The following is a 25,172-nucleotide window of genomic DNA, read 5'->3' as shown; positions in this document are numbered from 1 at the left end:
GTAAAATATTACTGAAAATTGATTAGTAATGCCTTAGGGTACAATCACACAGAACGCGCTTTTCATGTTCGAAAACGCGAGGCGCGCCGCGATGCTCTTTTGGTGACTCTTTGAAAAGAGCAGCGCGCAGCGTTTTTTTTGTATGTTGCTAGGTAACCCGAAACAGCCACAACAAGTTTCTCCTCCATGTCTCCAGGCGTTCCGAGCATTGCGACAAGGGAAGCCCCGCCTCTCCACTCATCCGATTGGACAATGGAGAAAAGCGCACATGACGTCAAGCGCTTTTCTGCTCAGAGTTGAGTTTTTTTCAACTTCTGGCGCTCAGAGCGCTCCGCCTAAAACGCGAGGCGCAGCAGGCGGCAGAAACGCGAGGCGCGCGGCGCGCAAAACGCTCCCTGCCAACTGAAAACAATTCAAAAGAGGCGCGTCTCACAGCAAAAGACGCGTTCTGTCTGATCAGACCCTTACACTACTGCGTTACAGCAAAAAGTAATATTGTACTGTAATGCATTACTTTTGTAACGCATTACTCCCAACACTGATGTTTACATACATTATTTGCACTTACGCGCCTATTGTCAACGAAACACAAACTCTTGACGCAATTTTACTTTTTGTTTGCGGTTCCGACTCATGACCAGGATATTTTATTGCTGGGAAGGCTCTTTCAGTTTCAAACGATCTGCAAATCCACTCCAGGGTTAAATAGGCCTTAAAACAAATCTTTCATGAGTTAGTCTTGTGCAGCGCTTTTATACCTCCTGAATGCCAATAGGCTCTTCCGGGAAATCCGCCCTTGATGACATCATACAGGGCCATACTCGAACAAAACTTCCAGAAACTTAAATGGATTCTCTCCGAATGTAAAGACACAATTTTATGTGCTAAAAAGTTACATTTAATTGGAAAGTAACTTATACAATATGCTGTCTTTGAAATACTATCATTAGGGCCTAGAATGTATTTCTCAGTATTTTTGTTAATTGTATGTACATTTAATTTAGATGTAATCAGAAACTTATACGAACCCTGAAGGAGTTTGTTTGGTATACAGTAGCATTAGACATGTGAGGCACAGACAACTATATACACATACATAATAGATGGTATACAGGAAAAAGATAAAAACGATAAAGTGCAAAAATGCCACACAACAAAGTGAAGGCAAACGTGTCACTTTAACACTGGTGCTTGATTGTTTTTTTTTAAGGTTATTTGATTTACATGTCACAAAAGCCTGACTTTGCAGAAAGGACTAAATCCTTTAGGGGTTACTGTCTTCAAAAGTTTATTCTCATTTTCTCTCCAGCTCATGTTGCTCTTGAGATTTGATATAATCTCTCACAGCCTGTGAACTGAAGAACGTTTAAAGGTTTTGCTCTAGTTCAAGGAACTGGAAAATTGATGTTAAAGTTTGAATGTGCAGTGACAAAGATTATCCCGAATGATGATATAGGAGAAGATAAGCGGCAAATTTAAGGGGGAAAAAAACGTTTCAGTGCTTCTGAGATGTCCATAAAAGAAAATCACTGACTTTGATGACCTTTTAACCAACGATTAACCTAAGCTTATGATTTCCTGCCTATGTGATGAATTGACAAAATACTCATTTGTGTCTATAATTCTGGGGCCGGACATTCAGATATCAATATTTTGAAATATAATATGAGAAATATTTTAAAGTAATATGAGGACTCTGAATTGTATCTTGTGGTTTGGTGTATAGACAATGTGATGAAAGCAAGAATGCTTTTATAATCGTCTCCAAAACAATGCGATTTGGATGCACCAGGACATGAAACAAACTCTTTTTCTCCTAAACCACCTCCTGGCCATCTGTGCATGCGTGTGTCATCTCACACATACGTACACATACACTCTCAGACAGGAAGATGTGATGAGCATGAAGCTGCATATTTATGACATATTATAACTTTCTTTGGAAGATGTTCTTTTCATCTCTCTGCATGGCTCAGAAGGATTTATAGGTGCGCAGGTCCTTCTCCGGAATTATCTCCGTTTTGTGCTGATATCAAAATTTGAAAAGCCTTTTACCTTTGATATGAAAATCCCTCTTCAGCAAACATTATGCTTTTTAATTTTTGTTTATTTAAGACCAAGGCCTAATGGACAGCTATTTTAACATGAACATAATCTGGTCTGTTTCCAATCCATATGCAGAAGAAATGCTTTTTTAAGTGCAGGTCGGCTCGACAGAAAGGTTAAACACAGCAGGAAAAGCAAGGGCACGTACTTCCATACTTTCTCTCACAGCACCTATCAGAGCAGAACACCAACCTGATCATGCCCAAATATAAAAACCATACATTTCCCCACAGGAGGAGGAAAGCAGGTCAGTGTCCTGTGTGTCATTTAGGGCGGAATGTAGAGAAGGTCACATTATGCCTGTTTCATAACTGATCTCTATTGAACAATATTAGTTCTATTAGGAGTGAGCCAAACATATGGTGAACCAATGAGACCTTTCTCAGAGGTGGCAGAATATTATAAAACATTGTGTTACGGACCCCTTAGAGGCAGATACTGTAATGTGGAAATTGTTGTTTTCAATTATTACATCTGATCCTAATCCATTTCATACTTTCCCCATGATATTATTTCTTGTGTTCCAAGAATCCCAAAAACCTAACCGCCTTTTCCCTTCCTTCCAAAAACTGGTCATCTCACAGTGGACAATGTATTAGCTATTCAATTTTAATCTTAGTGGTGTGAAATAATAATATAATCAAATTGTAGTTTATCTAAAAGCTCAGTGCAGTGGTGAGATGTGTTCAGTGTTTACACCCAACAATGTCTTTTCAAAAGTCTTCACTAATAAATGATATAGTAAAAGTTTGGGGCTAGTTGTCACAACTTGGCTTTTTTCAATTATTGATTTGTATGATGACTTTAGACACGATCTAAACATAATTTAAATCTCTTGAAAAGAAACTACAAAATTATTTTATTGGTTGAACAATAAAAAAGCTTCCTTTGGGGGTCCCATTTGAAGTGAAGTTAAACAAATGGGCTGTTTTATATGACCTATATGAGAAACTGTCACTTTCTACCATTTCTCTGAAATGGTAGTTCCAGACTTCTGATTTACACAAGGCACTCTTTGGTGATTGACTGATTTATGCATTTATTTCATGGAGGTAACCTGCAATCTCTCAGCAGTCCAACATAAAATAGCATTTTATTACACTTGCAAATTCAGTTTTGCCGGCATGCAATTTGCCAAACCTGCTGAGAGCCAACAAATCTCTTTCTAGTATAAAACTATTAACCTTTGCAGACTTTAGCACAGTGGATGCAGTCTCTGCCAATGACTTGAGATTGTAATCTAACTCTCTACGAGAATCACTGTTGTTATTAAAGAACAAGCTGTAGCTTGTCAGAAGTCATTCTTAATGTAAAGTCCAAATACAACAAATGGTCTCTTTTTAAAGAGAGGTCTTGAAACTTATGGGATGATGTTGCCTACTGAATCAGGTATATATTCTGATTTTCTCCTATGTTTCATGTGTTTTTAAATGTGTGCAACCCTGTCTAAAATGCAAATAAGGGAAAAAAGACCATCAAAACTTTTGCAGCATAAGTTGTGTTTGACAAAACAGCAAAGAAAAGGAATGTCAATTTAAAAATTCTCTGTATGGTTTAAAATTATGGTTTATAATGAAGTCAGTCATGCAAACGAGACTTACTAGAGTTACTGTAGCACAGTGGTTCCCAAACTTTTTACAATGGCGTACCCCCCCAGGGATTTAACATCATTCTGCGTCCCCCTTTCTTACAGTCACAATTGTGGTCTCAAACATTCTAAATACATTTAATTTTCTTTGATCAAACAATAAATGATATATGACTCATATATAAATAAATGACTCACTGTTTAATGAGATGGATGTGCTTGAAATGACTTGCATAACTCTGTGAATGTTTGGTTGTATCGGAGAAAGTCTGAGTCTCATTCTCTATGCAGAGTCTGTGTCGATATTTGTTCTTTATGTGGGCAAGTGCTGAAAACCCACTCTCGCAAAGATACGCTGTGGAGAAGGGCAGTAATGTTTTCAAAGCGCGATCGGCTAAGGCAGGATACTCTGCATGCAAAGCTATCCAGAAGTCTGTCAGTAATTTTTGTGCGAAGTCAATTCTCAAAGCGCCACTCGTAGAGATTTCAATGAGACTCTCTCGCTCAGAAACAGGAAGGTGCGCCGTGCTGTTTGCAGAGAATGGATTGCGAATCCAGGTGTTTGAATTGTCTGTCTCGGGAAAGTACTTGCGCAACTGCGAAGACAGCTCAGAAAGGTGTTTCATTATGTCACGCTTAACGCTGTTAGTAAGCCTGAGTTCGTTTGCTAGCAAAAAATCATGCAATGATGAAAAGGCTTCGGTGTTGTTCTCGTTAATGCAATTAGTCCAGAGAGCAAACTTTCTGATCATGGCCTCAGTTTTGTCCTGTACATTAAATATGGTTGTGGCAACTCCCTGCAATCCGATGTTCAGATCATTCAGACGGGAAAAAACATCACCCAGATAGGCCAATATTGTGAGCCACTCTTGTAAGCGGTTACTCAATTCAAAGGGATGGTCGATAAAAAAAGCTTTAAGTTCATCCTTCAATTCAAACAATCGTGTGAGAACCTTTCCCCTGGACAGCCATCGTACATCAGTATAGTAACAATGTGACGTGGTCGCTGCCCATTTCATTGCACAATGCAGAAAACAAACGAGAATTCAAAGGCCTTGCTTTAATAAAGTTTACGATTTTTACAGCATCTTGCAAAACTTCCTTAAGACGTTCAGGCATTCCTTTGGTGCATGGCCAGCGCTTCTCTGTGGATGCTGCAATGTACCCAAACCGCGCAGGGCGCGACTGCTTGCACACGTGTCCACTCAGCCTGCCTGTCATGGCTTTCGCTCCATCAGTACAAATGCCCACACAATTTGTCCACTGAAGTCCATGTGATGTTACAAAGCCATCTAAAACTTTGAAAATCTCCTCTCCAGTTGCTCTGCCTTCCAACGGTTTGCAAAAAAGTATATCTTCCATAACTGAACCATCATAAATATACCGGACATATGCCAGCAGCTGAGCCAAACACCAGCTACATCAGTTGATTCATCGATTTGTAAAACGTAGAATTCGCTGGATTTTATGCGAAGCAATAGCTGTTTTAAAACGTCTTCTGCGATGCGACGTGAAACTGTGTTGTCTGATGACGGCATCTTCTGTATTGTTTTTTTGGCTTTTCCCCCAAGCATAATACCCGCAATATCAGCTGCAGCAGGAAGAATTAAGTTCTCCACAATAGTATGGGATTTGCCCGTTTTAGCCACTCTGTAACTCACCATGTAGGATGCTTCCAGTCCTTTCTTATTAAGGTTTTCTGACGCTGTTATAAGGGCCTTACACTCTAAAAAAAGCCGTAAAAATAGGGCACAATATACTGTATTAATATGAAGGAATTTTCCGTGTTCATTTTTACAGTTGTTTTACCTGTATTTTACATTTTGCACTGCATTCATTTGCATTTTAGCATTAATGGAAATGTCCGTAAAATAAAGGAAAATGTACTGGTAATTTTCTGCCAGTACTTTATCTGTTTTTTTACGGGATTTTTTTTACAGTGTACTACTCCCGAGTTGTCTTAACTGTCTTTCGAAAAACTCTCGCGGTTTATTTTTCAAAGTCGCATGCTTTGTTTAAATGCCTGCGCAAAAACGGTGGCTTCATGCAGTTATGAGAGAGTACTTTTGCACATATAACGCACTGTGGTTTGGGATTTTCGTCACTGCCAATGCAAGTAAATCCATATGAAATGTATTTCTCATCATATTTACGCCTTTTTGATCGTCTTTCTGTGAACTGCTGAACCTGAGTTGACGCTGTAGTCTCCGATGCATCGCTATCTGTGTCGGTGTCAACCGGAGCGGGTGGTTGATTTACACCTGCAGCCAAAGTGCTGTTGGAGGGACCCGGGGTGTGGTCAGAGGACTGTGGATCATCCGAGCTGCTGGGAGTCGATTTTCTTTCTGTGGCTGCGGGCCTAAATCTTTGCAACCACTTATCCATTTTAATTTAACAAGCAGTTGTTGCTTCGTTCCAAGCCGCGTGCAGTCGAATTACATGCGGTACGTAAAGACGTGCGTTTACGCATGAGTGGACGCATATTTTTTGATTGGATGTCATGAATTTGATCTTTTATGGCACTACGTGACTACTATTTTGCTGTGTGTACACTAGAGGGAGCACGTCTTTATATTTAGCTTGTGAGAAAAACATGACTGCTTGATTGTCAGGTGCGTTATAATTAAGTAAACAGTAGATTTCAGGATTTTGTTCACGTACCCCCTCTGTCACCTGGTACCCCAGTTTGGGAACCACTGCGTAGCGCATTGGCCTGAATATAACTCCACCTTGTGGTTGTTTTAATCAACCTAAATCTAGGGTCATGAGGTGGACTGACGGTTGTTTGTGGAATATTAATTTCTGCCAAGTAAAATCATAATAATTTATTTTCATTGAATTGATTTTGACATGAAGAAGGTTGTGTGTAAGATATGTGTCTCTGGGCACCTTATGACTATAGATTAGAGATAACAATTATTTGTCTGACCAAACAAGTTGTCTTCTGTTCTTGATGTATAATTACACCAGGGGGAGCTACAGTATAGACCCACAGGTCCAGATAATAATACTAAAGGCTCAAACACAAAATAAGACCTTTTGCACGTATAGACGTTGCACGTAAAGAAGAAATCTCACTTGAACAAAGTGAACAAGCTTATTTGTATGCATTTATGATTTATCTTTACAATGTGATGGTTTTTATGCATTATGGCAAAATGATGATGATGTTGTAAGTTATTTTTAATTGGAATGAATGTGATCATTATTAATTCATCAAAGAGAAATTATTAATTCAGATGACAGTATTAAATAGTTGGATTTTGGATTTGACCTATGGTATATTTTAAAGGCATGAGACACAAATGATATAAATGATTTATTCTCAGTATTGTTTTGTTTAATAATTACATTGAAGTAGGTCAAATTCAGTTTATCATTGCAAATAAAAACACAATTCCATGGCAGCTTTCATTGAAATACAAAATAGAATTAAACATAATAAAAAGTACATTAAAAAATGTATATAAAAATATCCACTCAATGAGTTGCATGATAAACCATATGTTTTTCAAACGGCAGAGAAAATAACAACCTGCCATTTCTGACCCAACAGAGAGTGACAAAAGCACAGTCATTTTTCATCTCTGCTCTTGTCACATTTAGTATCATTAACTTTCTGAAGTTATGTGATGATACCAAGTATAAAACATTGTCTTACAGTTTATAAAGTTAGTAAGTAATCGATGAGTAAGTTGTCAATGATACATTATGCTATACATTATGTCACTTTAACAAACCAGTGAAAGACTTTACAAAATTCAAAATACTGTATTGTATTAATACAATAAATTGCATATACTGTAGGCATACAAAATCACAAAAAATATTAAACAGACTTGTTCCTTTCAAAACACTCAACATATAAAGTAATGTATAATAATGGATACAGATTCACATTTTGTTAAGTGTGGGAGACACTATTCATGAATTGTTGTTTGAATAACCCCTATGTAAAATCAGTGCAAATATCTTTGTCTTTGTGATGTGCATGACTTCATGAACGCTGATTTGGTCTATTGCACCCTCTGTGGTTGAGCCATTGTCCGTGTGAGGTTTTGTTTATGAACTTTTATTCCTTTCTTTTTCCCACGTGCCCCTGATGAACAAAGCATGTTATTAGACATTCAAACACAACCCTGTCTTATTGTCTTTGTGATAATCATTTTAATTTTAATTAATCTTAACAGAACCAAAAAATGTTATCTTACCGCACACGTCTATGCAGCTTTTCTTGGAGATGAAGTTATTGTTGCTTCCTCCACACCCTGTGTATATAAACTCCTGACATGTCTTTGTAACCGAGTTGTAGTAATATCTTGGTATTGAAGCCGAACACGTCCCTTTGTCCAAAACATCTTGGCAAATCACAGGGGTTGCTTAAAAACAAAACCACAATTTTTAACTTTTGTTTTAGCAGACAATTAACTAGAGATCCTAAAAGTGCTCTTTTAGATAAAGTCAAGGGCCATATAGCCAGGCAAAAGACTATATGGTGAAGATGGCCGTTTGTTGTGTTGATGATTTGAAAAGATGAAAATAAAAATGGCTTTATGTGTTTCAAAGATGACAATTAGTGTGTCTCAGCTAAGTCTGATGTTCTGTTCTGTGTTCCACATCCTTTTTAATGATGCCGTAGAAATGTTTTCAACCAACCATTATCAAGGTTGAAATACTTTATTGCTTGGAACTTTTTCAGTGGCTTTTTTATGTATATCATTTTTTACATTTCATGTGGATTTTATCATATGTGATCTAAGGCCTGGATGCAAATGCTTCAATAAAATAATTTTATAAATGCGTCTCTATGTACTCACTTTTTGGAGGCCTGCAGTATTCCATACATGTCTGAAGATTTTCAAAGTTGTTTTCATTGCCTTGGCAACCGCCATAGAAGAAAGCTTCACACTGCATGGAGGTCATATTGAAGAAGTAGCGCTTAAAGAGGGCACGGCAGGGCCCCTCTTGCTTTTCAAAACGACAGAGCCGGGGAATTTCTGTAGTAAGCAAAACCAAACTCTTAAACCAAGCTGAAGTGAACATCTTTCACATTCATCACACACTGGTATAACAGTAAATTCTCAGTCATTATTTTAAGCATGCCATGAATATTGAAGCTCTCAGAGATTCAACATAAAAGTGAAAAGTCACACTGTTCATGGACATCATGAAGGGAGCATTTCCCTGGTTAAAAGAAATGATACAGATTCTAGTGGTTTTCATTACAAATACCATTAAACCATTACAAAATTCATGTAGTTGTTTTTGGCCATATTCCATGATGTTCTGTTCCCATTTACCAGGTAACAACCCACCAGAGAATCGCAACACCACTAAAGACCCATAGACCAGACTTGATTGAACGTACTTGGGATCTTGAAACATGTTTTCTGACATTCCATAAAGCTTCTGAAATTGTTTAAGTTTCCTCCACAGCCGCTGTAACTGAATTCTTCACACTTTTGAGTAATTGTATTGTAGTAATAGCGAGTTATATCGTCATTGCATTGTCCTTCGTCAACTTGCAACAAGCAAACCTCTGTGAAGAAGAAAGTACGCATTAAAAATAATGAGAAATTTGAAGCCATCGCTGTTGAAAAGAATTCATATATAGGCATATTTTCATGTGCAACTGTTAAGTATCTTCAATTTCAACAAAAGAAACCCTCACTATTAACAGCTTTTGCACATGTTTACGCGTTGGAGGGAACTGTTAAAAAGAGCACAATGTTATCTTTACCTTTGGGGCGAAGCCCGACGGCGCTGTGCAATACAGCAATAACAAGCAAAAGACCTCCGAGTAAATCGCACACCATTGTGTTAGACGTCTGAATCCAAGCTGACAAAGCGAGTCTGTTTAACTTGATTCCTCACAATCGTTGCCTTTATAAACGGAGAAGTTTTCAGGGGAGGAATTGGAAGGGCGGGCTGTATTTAGTCATTTCCATGAGCATTCACGCACTACTACAGTATTGCGTCTATTCCCAACGTTGAAAAGAAATTGAATTCATTTCGAATGACCTCATCGTTAAATCTAAATGCTTTCATCAATTAACCAAGACGTCACTTGCTTGGGGTTCTTCAGAAATATGTTTTTCCTGTTTTATGACGAAAGTTCAGTTTGTTCACCAACATCCAATAATAAATTACTATTAGGATTTTTAATAACTATATCACAAAGATGTTTCGTCTTCATTTTGTTCGTCAACATATTTCCTCCTCATTGTTCAATATGGGGGTTGACATTTTTCCCTCATGTGACAATAAGCTTTTTTGATGAAAACTGTCATACCTTCAGTGATAATAATGAATGATGTGACAGATTATGGGGAAAACATGGATTAGCATACTTGTCATCGTACCCTGTAATACTTTCTGTGTCCTCTTGACCTACATACAGATCCAGTCTTAATAAGGGAAGCACTTCTCATTATGTGTTTTATCCATAAATTAATTACAGACTTTGATACCAATTCACCTTTCTTCTGCATATGGTAATGTCTATAGAAAGAATATGATCAAATAAAATCGCTTGTTTAAATGAGATTAAGAGATTAGCATGTTTATACAGATTACTTTATAAACCGGATTGAGGGAGAAGTGCAGAATCTCTGTCCTTTTTCAGGGGTGGAGGAGACCTCCTCGTAAGTGGCAGTAAGTCTGGTTGTCAGTTATATACTGTAAAATTGAACACATAGTTTACCACGCATGATGTTGTTTGATTGTTTAATTTCTCACAGACAATGCCGGTCATAAATATTGATGATCTGACAGATCTGGATAAGGCAAAAATGGAAGTAACCCAGCTCAAACTTGAGGTGAAGCTTGAAAGGGCAAAGGTAAGCTTGGGAATGTTCAACTCTACAAATGACACAGAACTGACCATATCATAGTTGTCATAGACTCTGTATAATATATTATACTGTACACTATGTAAAGCCTATAAAGGAACTGTTGTTATAGTATCAATAGTAGTATTTATTAATTTCTTTACAAAACAACATCAGGTGTCCAAATGCTGTGAAGAGATCACAGAGTACATTCAGGGTGGAGCAGATGAGGATCCTTTGGTCAAAGGCATTCCAGAGGAGAAGAACCCTTTCAAGGAGAAAGGTGGATGTGTCATTTGCTGATGTGGACAGAGGAACTCAGTTTTTGTAGTTTAGTGTTCTTTGCTGCCCATGGACACCTGCTAAAATGTAATCGTAGCTGGAATCATATCTGTTGCATGGACAAATGGGAAAATCACAAATATGGATAGATGTTCAGAAAACTCTAATGGCTTCCTTGTAAATGTGTCACTATAGGATATGGACACATATTATGTATTCCTTGAAGAGTAATACATCAGAATACCATTGTGTTCTGATCATCAGAGCCTTGCTTGATGGACTAACACGTGTATTTTTTGTTGTGATGCCAGCCTGTAACATCTATGTGACAATTAGTGAAAGGTCAATGTGAATTTGTACCATAATAAATCAATGCTTGTAAAATTGTAATAAAAGCAATTTAATAAAATCACAGATACGTGGTAAAAGGCCACTATAATAGTATCTGAACTGTCAACTTACTTTATTAAAACTTTAAATGGTAAAAGATTGTTAAGTGTTAAGTTCATTTTTTTATTTTTGTTTTGTCCGATAGGTCAAATTCTCAATATCCTGATATTAAAATACGTTTCTGATATTCAGTTTTTGCTATCTAGTTTTACAATGTAACAATAACTGCACATACAGTAACCGTGGTAAATTCTTGGAAGCGTTGATTTTATTCGCGCATGCGCGTTTTGACACTTCTGCTTACAGTCTGTAGACATGGCGCTGCGAGTCCTGCGATTCAGTTTGGCTGTAAACCGTAATTTACTCAAGACAAACGTTGTCTGCAATAAACGGTACTTGTCGGAAAAGGTGTCTTCCAGTCCGAAAGAAAGCGTCTCTAAACAAATCGATCATGTTATCTACACAGAGGAACATTTTGCTTTAAAGGCATCTTTGAGGAAGGTAACGTTAGATCTATTTCTAACCGAGTAGTTCTGTACCTTTGCTAACTTACATTTCTTAGTAAAATCCTGTGTCGAGGTTGGTGTAAGTTAGCCTATAAGTTTGTCGCTGTGTGAATACTCAACTGAATGTGAAGGTGGGATCTATTTAGACAATGTAGGTAAGAGTTCACGCATACTTTATACGCGATGAATGAGTATAAGTCGTCCGAGTTGTTTGCGTTTGTCGAGCTGTGGGCGTAAGAATTAGAAATAATGCAAAATTGGGATATAACGTTATGCGTGATATATTAAATATCAAGTCGATGGCGGTCGATGACATTAACCGCTTTGTTTTGAAGCGTCCAGGAAGCTCACACGCGGTCACGTGTGTGTGTGTGTGTGTGTGTGTGTGTGTGTGTGTGAGAGAGAGAGAGAGAGATATATATAATGGTTAGTGTTGTTTATTGTAGGTGTTGGTGGCTCCCACTTGAAGCACTGTGGTTCCAGGCTAGCCATTTTCACTGTCATGATGGATGACACTGTTAAAGCTGACTGTATACTGTTTAAGATATATATTTTCAATTACTGAAAAGTTTTTATGTTAATTAAAATGTCACTATGACAATGTGGACAACATTTAACTACAAACACATTACGTTGAAAACTAGGAAAAATGAGTGCAGATACTTACTGTGTGTGCTGCAGATGTTTTAACCTCTCCACTGAGGAAAGGCAGAATGGGTGAGGGGCTGTCACTGAGGACATCAGACAATTTCTTAAGGGGCGTTTACCCCAAAATGACAGGGTAGACAGCAATTACAGGAACGCATGAAAAAAGCTTAATATTATTATGAAAATAGAATATAAATTATCCAAATCATTTGTTTTATTAAATACATTGTTGAGGACAATAAGAACATTAAAAAAATATTTTAATTTTGTGCAATGTTTCCAGTTTTTACACTCACTGAAGTTATCTTAGCAGTGTGAGGGACATGCCAAAATCACTTACATCGAATCAAAGAAAATGGTATAAAATGATAAAACACATTTTAAGAATCTTCTTATTGCAGTTGTATGTGTGTAAATATTAGGACATTTATAATAAAACCTCAAAATGTCATTATTTTACATTATGTTCACGATGGCTCAGTGTTTCTGATGAGGACACCAAAAGGCACTTCATAGTGATAATGATCCATCTGAAAGTGTCGTGTTGAGCGAGCCTGTCAATCACAGAATGTGTCGTTGGAATCAGAATGTAAACGTTGTTGTTGCGGGAATATCTCAATCTTACCCGGATACAGCAATGCTATTTTCTGATTGGCTGTTCGGTAGCTATTTTTTTATTTGATTAGCTGGTGCGTGGCAGGGCCTTCTGAACTCTATGGGGAACTCGCTTGATTCTTCTAATAGCGGCGCAACTTGGTGGGCGTTATCCTGGAAATTTCTCTGCGTGAGAAATACAAGGTGTGGCGTGTGAGCGGGTTGAAATGCGTGTGTCTCGAGACTTGAGAGCCCTGTGTATAAGTGCAGGATTTATGTAATTGAGAAATATGTCATCAGTAATATCAGATGTTATCTACGCGCACACCGAATTAATAATACTTATTCTACTAATAATATGCATTTAGTTTAAAATAGTTTATTAAGTGTCATTACCAAACAGGTTAATATTAAGCATTTTTGAAGTCTGTGAGTAAATTATTTGAGATTTTAAATCAGATGTGTCTTTATTAGTCACTCTTGTATCCAAATTGTATCAACTAGGAAGGGTTACAGAACATGGGGAAGGAAGTTGCTTTATCCAATTCCCAGTTACTTCAAGTGAATGGGAATAGGTTGGTATGAGAAAAGGAAAACTGAAAAGGAATGGATAATGAAAACAATGCACCAGTGTGGAGCTCAGGGACTGTGTTTTATTAAAAGAACTCGCTGGAGAGTGTGAGACATTAAAAACTAGTTAGTAACATCCTTGACTCTTATGGGAATGAAGATGTAATCTTATTACACATTTACATACTGAATGATTGCAACCTCCTCAGAATCATAGGGTCATAGGCTAATAGGCTAAATCAGTAGGACTGTTTCTCATGCCAAAAGTATTTTAAAATGAAAACAAATTATTTTAAACATTATTTCCAAATGACACCGATGAAATGGTGTCATTTTCAGTGATTTCAGTGGTGCGTAACACTTTATCCTGTCATTTATGTTTCATTCATCAATTAGGGTTACCGCTTCCAGGAAACGTCATCTGCCATGCTATTCTGTTTAGCTCAATGGTGAGGTCTCCCACGAGCATAACGTGTTGACAAATCATAAGTAAGAGTTCTGGACCCCACCAAACAATTCTCAGCTTCGCACGGCAAGAGTATTCTGGAATGTTTCACTGACCTTTATTAAGATTTGAGAACCTTACAGGGCGGACCACCCTTCCTTTCAGACTATATTCACAGTTACTGTCTTTTGGGTTTTGAGTAAATCCATACGACGCAAGTGTGACGCTGCCGTTCAATGTGTCCTGCCAGATTATCAAATATTGTTAGCTGGAGGCTCAAACTTGTTTTTTCTTTGTAATGTTTTTTTTTGGTTACTCTTTGTTCTAATCCACACTGGTTTTGTTGGCTAGTGGACGGACTTGAAGCCTCACATTTAAAAAAAACGTTTTTGATGTACACATTAAACCTAGTTAGCATGGCATTTTATGTTGATGAGTCATTTTCAAAAGTTAATTGCCTGTAGCCTTCATTGAATTAGAGAATTAAAACTATTTCCCTTTCACGCTTGAATAAACATTAGTTTTATTGTTCTTGGAATGTGTTACTAGAAAAGAATTGGCCATTCTTCTCTGCTTAATTTGTGCAAGTACAATTTAATGAGTAGTCTTACTTGGCTGTAATTACGACATATCTTTTTTCTAATTAGAAACCAATGCAGTACAGACAGTGGGCTTTACTTGGTCTGTTAACTTTTAATTACAGTTATTTGAAAGACATTTCTCATATCTTATACAGATAAACCTAAAGGAACCCGTCATTATGCTGCCCATAACCAGTATGAAATTTCTTTCTCGATCGCAAAAAAATATTTAGAATATTGTCTAGACACAGGTCGTACTTGTAAATTATGTTTGTTGTGCTTGTATTAGAAAACAATTTTATTTTTTGGCAGTGCCAGAAAATGTTATGGATCAAAAAAGTATAACGGCTAATAATACTACATTGCACCACGCTTATTACTACCCCAAAGTGACTCAGAAGGAAACTGTGTGTCTAGACTCGAGGAAGGAACCTATTGTAGGTCTATTATACTCTATATAGCTTAAAGGATATAAAGTACTTTATTTTTGGTTACTTTAAAAATAGGAGAGGGTAGGATATGATGATGATGAGAAGAAGGGTGGGAAATGATGTGAGCCAGACTCAAACTCACATTGCCCACATGAGCACCAGTGTGGTAGACACTGAGCCATGGCTCCAACTGTTAAAGTGTTACCGCTTTTTATTATTTGGTCAATGCGAACAGGCTTTGCACTGAGTATGATTCATTGCCGGATAACTGAAATGTTTGCCTCTTTTCTATTCATCTCTTCTACTTCCACAGTTTGTTTAGCTTGGATAGATGGTGAAGGCATAAACCTTAAGACTGCGTCACAGTTTCTGTTTTATTGTTTTTAAACTGTAGTTTTATCCACCTACGACTTTAATCCACTATTTCCTGCTTCACTGGAATTATTTTGGAATTGCAAGCAAAATGTTTTTGCTGTACAAAGTAGCCTGCGTTTTAAAGTATAAAAATAGATTACTAGACTAAAGTCTAGAGTTGCCAGGGCACTTTTAGATTTGATTAGATTATGTGAATAATGCAATGCATCCTGATAACTGTATACTTGAATTTGTTACAGATAATTGATCAAGAGATAAACCCTTATGTAGACAAATGGGAAGAAGAGGGACAGTTTCCGGCTCATAAGATCTTCAAGATCCTAGGCAGTGCAGGATTTCTGGGAGTCAACAAGCCTGTGGGTAAGAAGACGTCTGCTATGTAAAGTTTACTTTAATCAAATACACAAATGAAAGATCCAGTGTATGGTATTTAGCGGCATCTATTGGTGAAGTTGCGAATTGCAAACAACAGTCGACTGCTCACCCAACCCTTTCGAAGCGCTAAGGTGGCTGACATGGGACTTAGATGTCGTCACGTTTTTGCTTCTTTGCCGAAGGAAATAATGTATTTACAAAACACGCTCTGTAGAGCAGTTTGTCCGTTTAGGGCGATGACTTAACAGTGCATTCACGTTTCTTTAGTATGTGTGTTACCTGGGAACAGGGTGTCTGTGGGGTCTAAAAAAGTATTAAAAGTTGAAAAATCAATTTAGAGAAAATGAAGGCCCTTAAAAGTATTAAAAAGACTTAAATGCCATTTTCCAAGGTATTAAATTATGTATCATCTTTTCATATTTGTCCACAGAGGTCATATGCTAAAGTTTGCCTGAATTAAATCCTTGAGTAGGTGAATAGTGGGAGGTCCATTTAAACACGGTTGTTAAACAACATATTTGACTAATGGGGAAATGCAAGTTTTCGTGCAAATGGTTGGAGGATAAAGAGTTGGAACCATGGCTGAGGGCCGTCTCTGGGAATAACCGGGAGGCGTACTGCTCTACTATGTGTCGGAAGACGATTAACGTAGCCTCGATGGGGAACAACACTGTCCGGTCCAACATGCTAAATGCTAGCCGCAAAGCTGGTTTCTCTTTCTAATAAACCTTGCATTGGGTTAGTCACTCATATTAATTCTCTTGTGCTTCGTTCCCACCCTTCTGAATTATGTTGCATTAAAAAGGAGTTATCACAAACAAAAAAAAAGACTGTTTAGTTTTGCTATCTTACAATCAGTATATAGTAAATGTAAGTGAAAGTGTCGCCAATGTAACCGGTTAAAATTCGAAGTGGCGATGAGGTCTTAAAATGTATGAAAAGAGTCTTAAAAAAGGTCTTAAAAAGTATTAAATTTAGCTCCATGAATCCTGTATATACCCTGGGGAATTAAACCCACAACCTTGCACTGGAACACTTTGTGATTAATTAAGCTAAAGGAACGTTTTTACACTGTTGGGTATTATGCATATCTATGCATTATTTTATTCACATAACTAATAATAATTCTTACTTTTCCTAGTTTTCACTCTCTGTTTAAATTCAATAAGAACTCTCATGCACTTTATTGATGTCCTACAGATTTTCCTCGTATGTTTACGAACAATTTCTCACCAGTCTACAATTCAAATTGAAGATTCTGTTTATTTTTGCAAACCGAGATCGTTCAGCCTCCGTCCTTAAACAAGCCTAGTTTACGCGGCTTTAGGAATACAATGCAGGGAACATTGCCATGCGAGAGGAGCCGCTGGGGGAAACTGCTTCATAAATCTGTAGGTCAGAGAAACCTTGCATTAAAGAATGCTGACGCTGTGACACTTCTGCATTAGCAGGCTGGATTTACAGCATCTTCTTAGTCAGAAGATTAGTACTCGGGGCATTGCCTCACCTCACGTAATATATGCTACGCTTGATACGCCTTAAGTCTCTAAACAACAGTGTCAGATTTATTCAGGTAAATCGACTTTGGCTGAGCTCTAGCTTTTCTTATGTTTCATTTCTTTTCCTATGCACGCGTTATATCAAGATACTGTAGGCTGAACATCTGCACGTAGTGCTGCAAAAGTATTGTGGAATGCTACTAGGTTTGCATTTGATTATTTGCATGATTGAAGAAACCTTCAAATCTCCCGTTGCCATAACAACCTCTCCCTCTTGCTTTCACAACTTGGCTGAAACGAATCCATGTTAACACTGGCGTTAATCCAGATCGCCTGTTTTCACAACCCTGTCAACCTCAGTCCAGCAGATAAGACACGAGCGCTCCATTCCTAACCAAACCATCCAGTTCTCTGATTTAAGTCCCAAAATATGTGGGGGCGCGTGGCCTCTTCTTTCTCTTGAAATACCTCTCATTTCACATCTGTGCAGTGATTAAATGTTCTATGCATAAACATACAAGTAAGAGATTACGCCACTAAGCAGAAGCTCCCGCTGAAAACAAAGTCTTTACAAAGTACACGACAAAGGGAAATGTTCTAATGGTTGACCTCTCCTCCCTAAGGATCAGACGTGAATCATTTTTCCAAGTTTTTTGTCCAGGTTGTCCAGCCTAGTTTTCAATGCTCTTCTGCAGAAACCCATGTTGAAATTTATAACTGTGTTTTAATATAAAGGTCAGAGTGAATAATTTGAAGAAGCGAGTACATTTCACATGTCGGTCTGGATTGGCTCAAAAATTCTTCTTTGTGGACAATGAGAAATTTTGTGCATAGCATTTGAATAGAAGACAGACGCTAACAGATTGTATGGCTCTGTTGGAATGCCGTACATAAAAATGCCTTAAAGCCTGATTTGACATTTACTGTCTATCTGTATGTTTTACTCCCTCTCTCTCTCTTCTCAGTATATGGGGTTCAACTCTACAGCTATTCCTGTGCAGCTGGGTCTGTTTCCTCTGTTCTCTGGCTCTTCCTTTCCTTATTTTGCTATTCCAAATCTTGTCTAGGACCATCCCAGGACCTGATGACAGAACACAGCGACCTGTAGAACTGGGGGAATTAAGTGTTGTTTTGTCCTCATTGCTTCTATGGAATACAATGCTGGTTTTGTTTCTGATGATGCCCCTGAAAACGTTTCATATCATGGCATAAATGCATGACTAGAAGAGGATCATGGGAAATACTAATGTTTTATATATATTGGATGTTATATATTGGCTGCAGGCAATAATATATTGCAGTAACCCACGGTTGTGTGCGTGATGTACAACAGATTTACATTTACGCATTTTGCAGAGGCTTTTATCCAAACCGACTTACATTGGACTGTACTATACATTTGTTTCGAAGTATGTGCAATCCCCTGGGATCGAACCCATGACCTTGGCATTTCTAGTGCCATGCTCTAACCACTGAGCCACGAAAAACAAACAAAAACCCTTGTGTGTGAAACTATTTTAAGACACAGGATCTGCAGTTGGGTCTCTAATTCTAATAATTAAATGTCTCTTTATCACAATATCAAAATATCTTTTTATTGTTTGCAGAGTATGGAGGTTTGGGACTGGACTTTAGCTACAGTGTGGCTGTTGCTGAAGAACTGGGGAACATTAACTGCGGAGGAATTCCCATGGCCATCGGGGTTCAGAGTGACATGGCCACACCTGCACTGGCACGGTAATTTTCTTTAAGTTTAAAGGCCCTGCCAGTTTCTCGCCCTTTAAAGGTCCACTGTTTGAAATTTAGCGGCATCTAGTGGTGCGGTTGTGAATTGAAACCAACGGCTCACTCCACCCCCCTCACCCCTCCCTTTCGAAGCACTACAGAGGCTGGCAAAGGACTAAGATGTCGTCACGTTTTCGCTTCTTTCCTGAAGGAGATAACATATTTAGGAAACGCACTCTGTAGCAGTTTGTCTGTTTAGGGCTACTGTAGAAACAACATGGTGAATTCCATGTAAGGGGACCCGCAGTATATGTAGATAGAAATAGCTCATTCTAAGAGGGTTTATACACCTCTGAAGACATAGTGATGTATATTACATTGCATTTCTGTCAATAGATGCTCCACAAAAATTACACACTGGACCTTTAAAGGGATAGTTCAACCAAAAATCCATCATTTACTCATCCTCGTCTCATTCCAAATTTGTATTACTTTCTTCCCCAAAACAATAAGATATTTTGTAGAACATTGGTAACCAAACTACACTGACCCCCATTGACTTCCATTGTATGGATACAAAACCATACATTTTTCACAGAGAAAAGAGTCATATACTGGTTTCAAATGACATAGGGCTGAATAAATGATGACAGGAAGTTTTATTTTGGGGTGAACTATCACTTTCAGAAGATTTTGAAGTCTTAGCATTGTTTTTGACTTTGTAGCATTAAACCTTATTTAAAGTCACACTGTGTTTGTCATTGCATATTCGTTTTAGCTTTTGGATTCATAAATAAGGGATTATGATTCGTGTTTTTGTGTTTTACGGAACAGTTTGTCTGAAATTGCCTTTAGCCGGTATTAAAATGTAGATCTCTTCTATAACCCATGGTGTCTCATGAGCTTTCGGCTGATTCGATTACAGTTTCCATGACACCCACAAAATGATTGCTAAATAACTGCGAGGATATGACTGTGACCTTTGTGCTATTCTAGTTTTGGATCCGCAGAACTCAAGAGAGAGTTTCTCCTGCCATCCATAATGGGAGACAAAGTGGCCTGTCTCGGTGTGAGCGAGACGGGGGCCGGCTCTGATGTTGCAAGTAAGTCTTTTTGCTGGAGGGGAAGATACTGGGCTGTAATGTTCTTTAATTTGCCATGGGTGTGTTTTAAACAGGACGTAAACACATCCAAGCGAAGTAAACTTTAGAAAGTAAATCACTTTCTCAAGTATTGACTTCAAAGCATTTTTGGGACAGCATTGAGAGGGGCTTACAAATACAGTTTTCATTAATGCGTTACATTTTTCTATCTTAACGATAGCATTAGCCACTCTACTGAACCTCAAATCTTATTAAAAAGTTGCAAAGGAGATTGAAAGTTGCTTTGGGGTGAAACGAGAATGTAGCATTTTTAGGAATAAAGTAAGAACCTAAAAAATTCCATCTCCTCCAGGCATAAATACTAAAGCTGTTCGTAAAGGAGATGAATTCATCATTAATGGAGGGAAGATGTGGACCACTACTGGCACTCAGGCAGACTGGATGTGCCTCTTGGCCAACACCAGTAATGACCCACCACACAAAAACAAATCCCTGATATGCTTACCTCTGAATCTACCTGGTAGGACTTCATTCAAAGCCAAAAACCTTTATAACTTTGGGAACATTGCGCTAGTTGTACATTCAAACATTCACCATACTTTTTCAGGAGTTCACATCGCACGGAAGATTGATAAAATGGGCATGCGGTCCTCGGACACAGCGGAGGTGTTTTTCGATGACGTCCGAGTGCCCTGCAAAAATGTCATAGGGGAGGTGGGAATGGGCTTCATGTACCAGATGCTGCAGTTCCAAGAGGAGCGACTTTGGGGAGTGGCCAATAGTAAGTAATCCTTTCCACCTCCCACACATCCAGTCCCACGTCAGATGTTTCTCTTCAATCAAGGGATTGGCGAGGGCATGACGTCTGTGTGTTAAGGTTAACGATGCCTGTCTGTGTACATGTATTGAAGCCTAATCACCCTCCAGTCAGGCCAAAGTATGTTTCCCTCTGAGTCTTTGGGCTGAGTTTGTGCTTTAAAAAATCAAGGCAATTATTTTGAGTTTTCCAGTGTGTTCTGGAGACATCTTTTGACATCACTGGCAAACATTTCTGCCCACTTCCTGTCTAGATGCTGTCAGGACCGAACTCCTAGAACAATTTCCTATCATATAATTTGTTGAAAAACACTTTGGAATGTTTTCCTTGATATAATAGGCTGGAAGCATGCCTTGATGTTTCCGTACTTTGGCTCTTGTTTTTCCAAGTCCTAACGATGATGGAGAAAGTTGTCCAGGAGACCATTAATTATACCAGACAGAGGAAGATTTTCAATCAGGCGGTTCTATACCACCAGGCGGTTCACTTTAGACTAGCTGAACTGCAGACAGAGATTGAGCTACTGCGTTCCCTATTGCATCGCGCCACAGGTGAGTCCAACCGTCTCCTAAATTATTTCAGTATGATTTGAAATGCCAGTTAACCGGGATGGGGAGCTATGCAATTTCATGGCTTTGGATTTGGTAACCTCTCATTGCAATTGTCAAATCAATAATGGAATGAAATAGTGTGAACACTGGCTTGCAATAATTATCTTTTGCCTTTTAAGTTTCTTCCTCTAGATTTTAATATGGATAGCCGCAGCACACATCACAGATTAACATGATTTTTTGTTATTAGCTCTGTACATTAGTGGAAATGATGTCACAAAGTTGGCATCGATGGCCAAGCTGAAGGCAGGACGACTGGCCCGAGAGCTCAGCGACAGCTGCCTGCAGTACTGGGGTGGAATGGGCTTTACAAATGACGTCCTAGTCAGCAGGTTCTACAGGTCAGTGCGTCTCTTGCACTCTAATCTGAATTGAGAGAGCCTCCATCCAATTCCTTCAGTGTTGAATACAGACTCTAAAATCTGCAGTGACATCTAGTGACATGACAGTAAACGCAACAGGTTTGGACTTCTATATGTCCTTGATAGTTCACCCAAAAATGAAAATTCTGTCATTATTACTGCCCTGTTGTCATTTCAAACCTGTATGACTTTCTTCCACAGAACACAAAAGAAGATACTTTGAAGAATGTTGGTAACCGAAACAACGGCGCAACCCATTGACTTGCATTGGTTTTGTGTCCATACAATAGAAGTGAATAGTTACCGCCATTGTTCAGTTACCTTCTTAAAAATATCTTTGTTTGTGTTCTGTGGAAGAAAGTAAGTCATACAGGTTTGAAATGACAAGAGGGTGAGTAAATGATGAACGAATGATCACTTTAAGACCACTTTTTTGGCCAAGGGCATGAACATTAGAACTTAACGAGTATTTGATGGATATGAATATTTTAAGAGTAAAAATAGTAGTAAGCGTAGCGCTCATATGTCAGTAAATTAATAAAACGCATTGTTTTTGTCATAACAGGGATTCCAGGTTAATGTCCATTGGCGCTGGAGCTGATGAGGTTATGCTCTCGATCATATGCAAGTAAATGGATACTCTTCCCAGGAAATAAGCTAAACACTAATTATTGTTGGCATTTCTGAAAAACAAAGTGCACTTAAAATTAAATGTATCAAGATTTATCAGTTTGTAGATACTGATTTAAACTTACAATATGCCTTAATGAATAGTTTAGTGTCTTTAATTTGTCTTTGTTTAAAGTTAGTTGATTTATATGTAAATTGTAAAGTAGATGCAAATTATGATAATAGTTGTGCATGGATAATTTTGTTAATATGCATGAGAAACATTAAGCAGTTTGCATCCATCTGAACCACCACTGGTTATTTATGAAAACCACAAATTATCCATTAATGAAAACAGGACTTTAGCTTTTGCCAATTTAAGTAGATTTTATGTAAATGTTCTCTCAAAAATTAACATGTATTTACAAATTAGTTTCTAAAAATAAAATAAACCATGCATTGTTACCACAGAACACTTTGAACAAGAACTTAAAGATGTACTGTATGTAAGACCTTAAAAGTATATAGAATTCTGATGTGATTTCTGGTGTTTTTATTACACACACAAAACATTGCACATAACCTCATACATGGGTTTTACAGTCCCAGCATAAGCCCTCAGCACTGTTACAAGTAAACATTACAATTACATAAATGCTGATGTGTGTGTTAGTTTGTGTTGTCGGTACCTAAATTTCCACTAAACTGTTTACTGTACTCTTGTTCATCACTGAAAAATACTGGATGTATGATGAATCTACTTAAACAACTATAAAACAGTAGACATTACAGCTAAATACATAATTAGGCATGTTTTTAATAACCAAAACGGATTTCTTGTCCTGTACTAGTTTAAGTGGGCTATGATAGACCTAAACTGCTTGTCTTGCACACTCAATGTTGTTCATTGTTACTCAGTGGTTCTGTTTCTTGTCCACTGGAAAGCATTCTGGCTCTCCTCAGATATCTCAGTCTGCATCACCGTTGTGAAAGTTCACATCCTCATTGCACGTAAGAAAGATCCACATAAGTCCAGGATCTCACCAGTCTCGCCATCATCTCAGTTTAACCACCCAGTACAGGACAATGAAAACAAACAGGGCAAAGAGCAGCATGTAGCAGTACACCTTGGTTTGGCTTCCCCTGGCAAGGAGCTTTAATCTACCCATGGTGGACCCCAAAAGACCTCCAGTTGAGTCAAAGTCCGAGTCCTTGAGGGGACACAAACAAAATTATAAAATCTAATCGGTCAGAGTTTAGAGAAAGTATAAAAAAATACATATTTTTCCTACCATCAACTCAAATCACTTACCATATCTCCCAGCATCTTATTCTGGTTCTTGACTTCATTTCCAATGTCAATTGAAAGCTGAAACATCAACATAAAAAGTACTGATTCGAGGTTCAACACTTAATTGACATAACTTGGTTGTTGGACTTTATTGCAATGTGCTCAAGGGAAAAGTTATTTTTAAGTATGTGTGAATTTTGAATGACTTTATTATGGAATAATAGTGGATAGAGGGGGCGTGGCTTGTTTTCGGTGTTTCATTAGGAAATGGAGCTTGCAGCTGATTGACAGTTGAATGAGTGAAACTTACGTCATCAGGAAAGAATCGCCACTTCAGAGCAGTAGAAGAACTTCACTTAGATTTTGATTAAAATAAATACTTATTTTGTGGATTGTCTTCCACAGATGAATTGTCTACCACAAAAACGTTATCTACATTACTCACGTGTTTAAGTGCGTGTACTTTATCTCTCAGCCCCTCCTGTAGATGTTCATTCTCCTCCTCGTACACGCTGTATCCGCTTGCAACGTAATTTCCCTGAGGGACCCCTTCACCTAAAACAACAATAAACACCAAGTACGTTATGCTATATTCAGTTCAAACACATCAGTATAGTAGCCTGCTCTATATGCTTAACAGAGAAATTTACTAAAAAATACTGTCTCAAATAAAATCACCGTTTTGAAACTGAATAAGATCATATATTTAGATGGTTCCACATATGTGAACATTATCAGAATTTGGAGCTGACTGGTATCAAGAAATAGTAATAAGACTTAGAAATAAAACTGTCTTACCTAACGTGTTGGTTACAACTGGGCATTTATGTTACAGTTTCAGTTTACGTTACAGTTTATCATCACACAAAATATGACTTTTATCTACGTGGTTTATGTAAGAAATTAGCTTAGCATGAGCTTTTTTTCGTTCATAATTACAGAGATGTGCTTACCCAAACCTGCACGCCTCATTATAAACCCAAAAACCTTTAAGCTGTACGGTTTTAATACAAGTTGAACGCAGTTGAGTCTCGGTTTCAGAAAAATCTGCTTATCTATCTGTTTGGAGTCGCTGTACTTTCGCCTCTGCTTGTACTCCACCAGCGCCACGACATCCTACGGAAACCGCAGAGGAACAAACCAAAAGCGAAGTTAAAATGATTGTCTGGGAAGTTTTTTGCAGCGTATTTTATTTACAAGCAAATGACATTTGATTCTTTACACAAATAAACTTTACATTTATGGATATTTTATTGGATACTTTTACATGGAAAATGACTTTTTTTGTACAATTTGTACAGTTGTGAATTTTTGCACTAATTCCACAAATATTAATTTATATTAATTTTAACCATTATTTGTGTCTGTATGAATGAACCTCAATTTGAACTCAAGACCAAGACCTCTCCAGGGTTTACTATTTGAATTGAATTG

At 37.9% G+C, this 25,172-nt stretch overlaps 3 protein-coding genes across 3 annotated transcripts; 1 reads left to right on the top strand and 2 right to left on the bottom strand.

Annotated features, from left to right (window-relative positions):
* Positions 1–7,017: 7,017 nt before the first annotated feature.
* Positions 7,018–9,614, bottom strand: tfpi2 (tissue factor pathway inhibitor 2). Its single transcript, XM_057355046.1, has 5 exons — positions 9,435–9,614; positions 9,063–9,233; positions 8,512–8,691; positions 7,906–8,073; positions 7,018–7,793 (listed from the first exon to the last, which is right to left on the bottom strand). The coding sequence occupies exons 1-5, from the start codon at positions 9,508–9,510 to the stop codon at positions 7,711–7,713; spliced, it is 678 nt and encodes a 225-aa protein (XP_057211029.1). The 5' UTR covers positions 9,511–9,614; the 3' UTR covers positions 7,018–7,710.
* Positions 9,615–11,484: 1,870 nt separating this feature from the next.
* Positions 11,485–22,978, top strand: zgc:85777 (uncharacterized protein LOC405871 homolog). Its single transcript, XM_057355363.1, has 9 exons — positions 11,485–11,697; positions 15,586–15,706; positions 18,828–18,957; positions 19,942–20,048; positions 20,401–20,568; positions 20,656–20,829; positions 21,255–21,416; positions 21,667–21,817; positions 22,404–22,978. The coding sequence occupies exons 1-9, from the start codon at positions 11,512–11,514 to the stop codon at positions 22,468–22,470; spliced, it is 1,266 nt and encodes a 421-aa protein (XP_057211346.1). The 5' UTR covers positions 11,485–11,511; the 3' UTR covers positions 22,471–22,978.
* A 168-nt stretch (positions 22,979–23,146) lies between these two features.
* bet1 (Bet1 golgi vesicular membrane trafficking protein) lies at positions 23,147–24,861 on the bottom strand. Its single transcript, XM_057355365.1, has 4 exons — positions 24,692–24,861; positions 24,184–24,293; positions 23,760–23,816; positions 23,147–23,658 (listed from the first exon to the last, which is right to left on the bottom strand). Exons 1-4 carry the CDS (start codon positions 24,708–24,710, stop codon positions 23,503–23,505), a joined length of 342 nt encoding a protein of 113 aa, XP_057211348.1. The 5' UTR covers positions 24,711–24,861; the 3' UTR covers positions 23,147–23,502.
* Positions 24,862–25,172: the final 311 nt, after the last annotated feature.

The sequence above is a fragment of the Triplophysa rosa genome, linkage group LG16, assembly GCF_024868665.1.
Source record: "Triplophysa rosa linkage group LG16, Trosa_1v2, whole genome shotgun sequence".
Lineage (NCBI taxonomy): Eukaryota > Metazoa > Chordata > Actinopteri > Cypriniformes > Nemacheilidae > Triplophysa > Triplophysa rosa.
Note: the sequence above shows the minus strand (reverse complement) of the source record. Positions and strands in the feature narration are given on the sequence as shown.

Coding starts and splice junctions, on each gene's coding strand:
- tfpi2 (XM_057355046.1), bottom strand. CDS start 9,510: ATGGTGTGCGATTTACTCGGAGGTCTTTTGCTTGTTATTGCTGTATTG. Junction 9,234..9,434: donor CGTCGGGCTTCGCCCCAAAG/GTAAAGATAACA, acceptor TCTTCTTCACAG/AGGTTTGCTTGTTGCAAGTT. Junction 8,074..8,511: donor ATACTGCAGGCCTCCAAAAA/GTGAGTACATAG, acceptor TTTGTTTTTAAG/CAACCCCTGTGATTTGCCAA.
- zgc:85777 (XM_057355363.1), top strand. CDS start 11,512: ATGGCGCTGCGAGTCCTGCGATTCAGTTTGGCTGTAAACCGTAATTTA. Junction 11,698..15,585: donor TAAAGGCATCTTTGAGGAAG/GTAACGTTAGAT, acceptor AATTTGTTACAG/ATAATTGATCAAGAGATAAA. Junction 15,707..18,827: donor GGGAGTCAACAAGCCTGTGG/GTAAGAAGACGT, acceptor TATTGTTTGCAG/AGTATGGAGGTTTGGGACTG.
- bet1 (XM_057355365.1), bottom strand. Junction 23,817..24,183: donor AAGTACACGCACTTAAACAC/GTGAGTAATGTA, acceptor TTGATGTTTCAG/CTTTCAATTGACATTGGAAA. Junction 23,659..23,759: donor ATAAGATGCTGGGAGATATG/GTAAGTGATTTG, acceptor TGTCCCCTCAAG/GACTCGGACTTTGACTCAAC.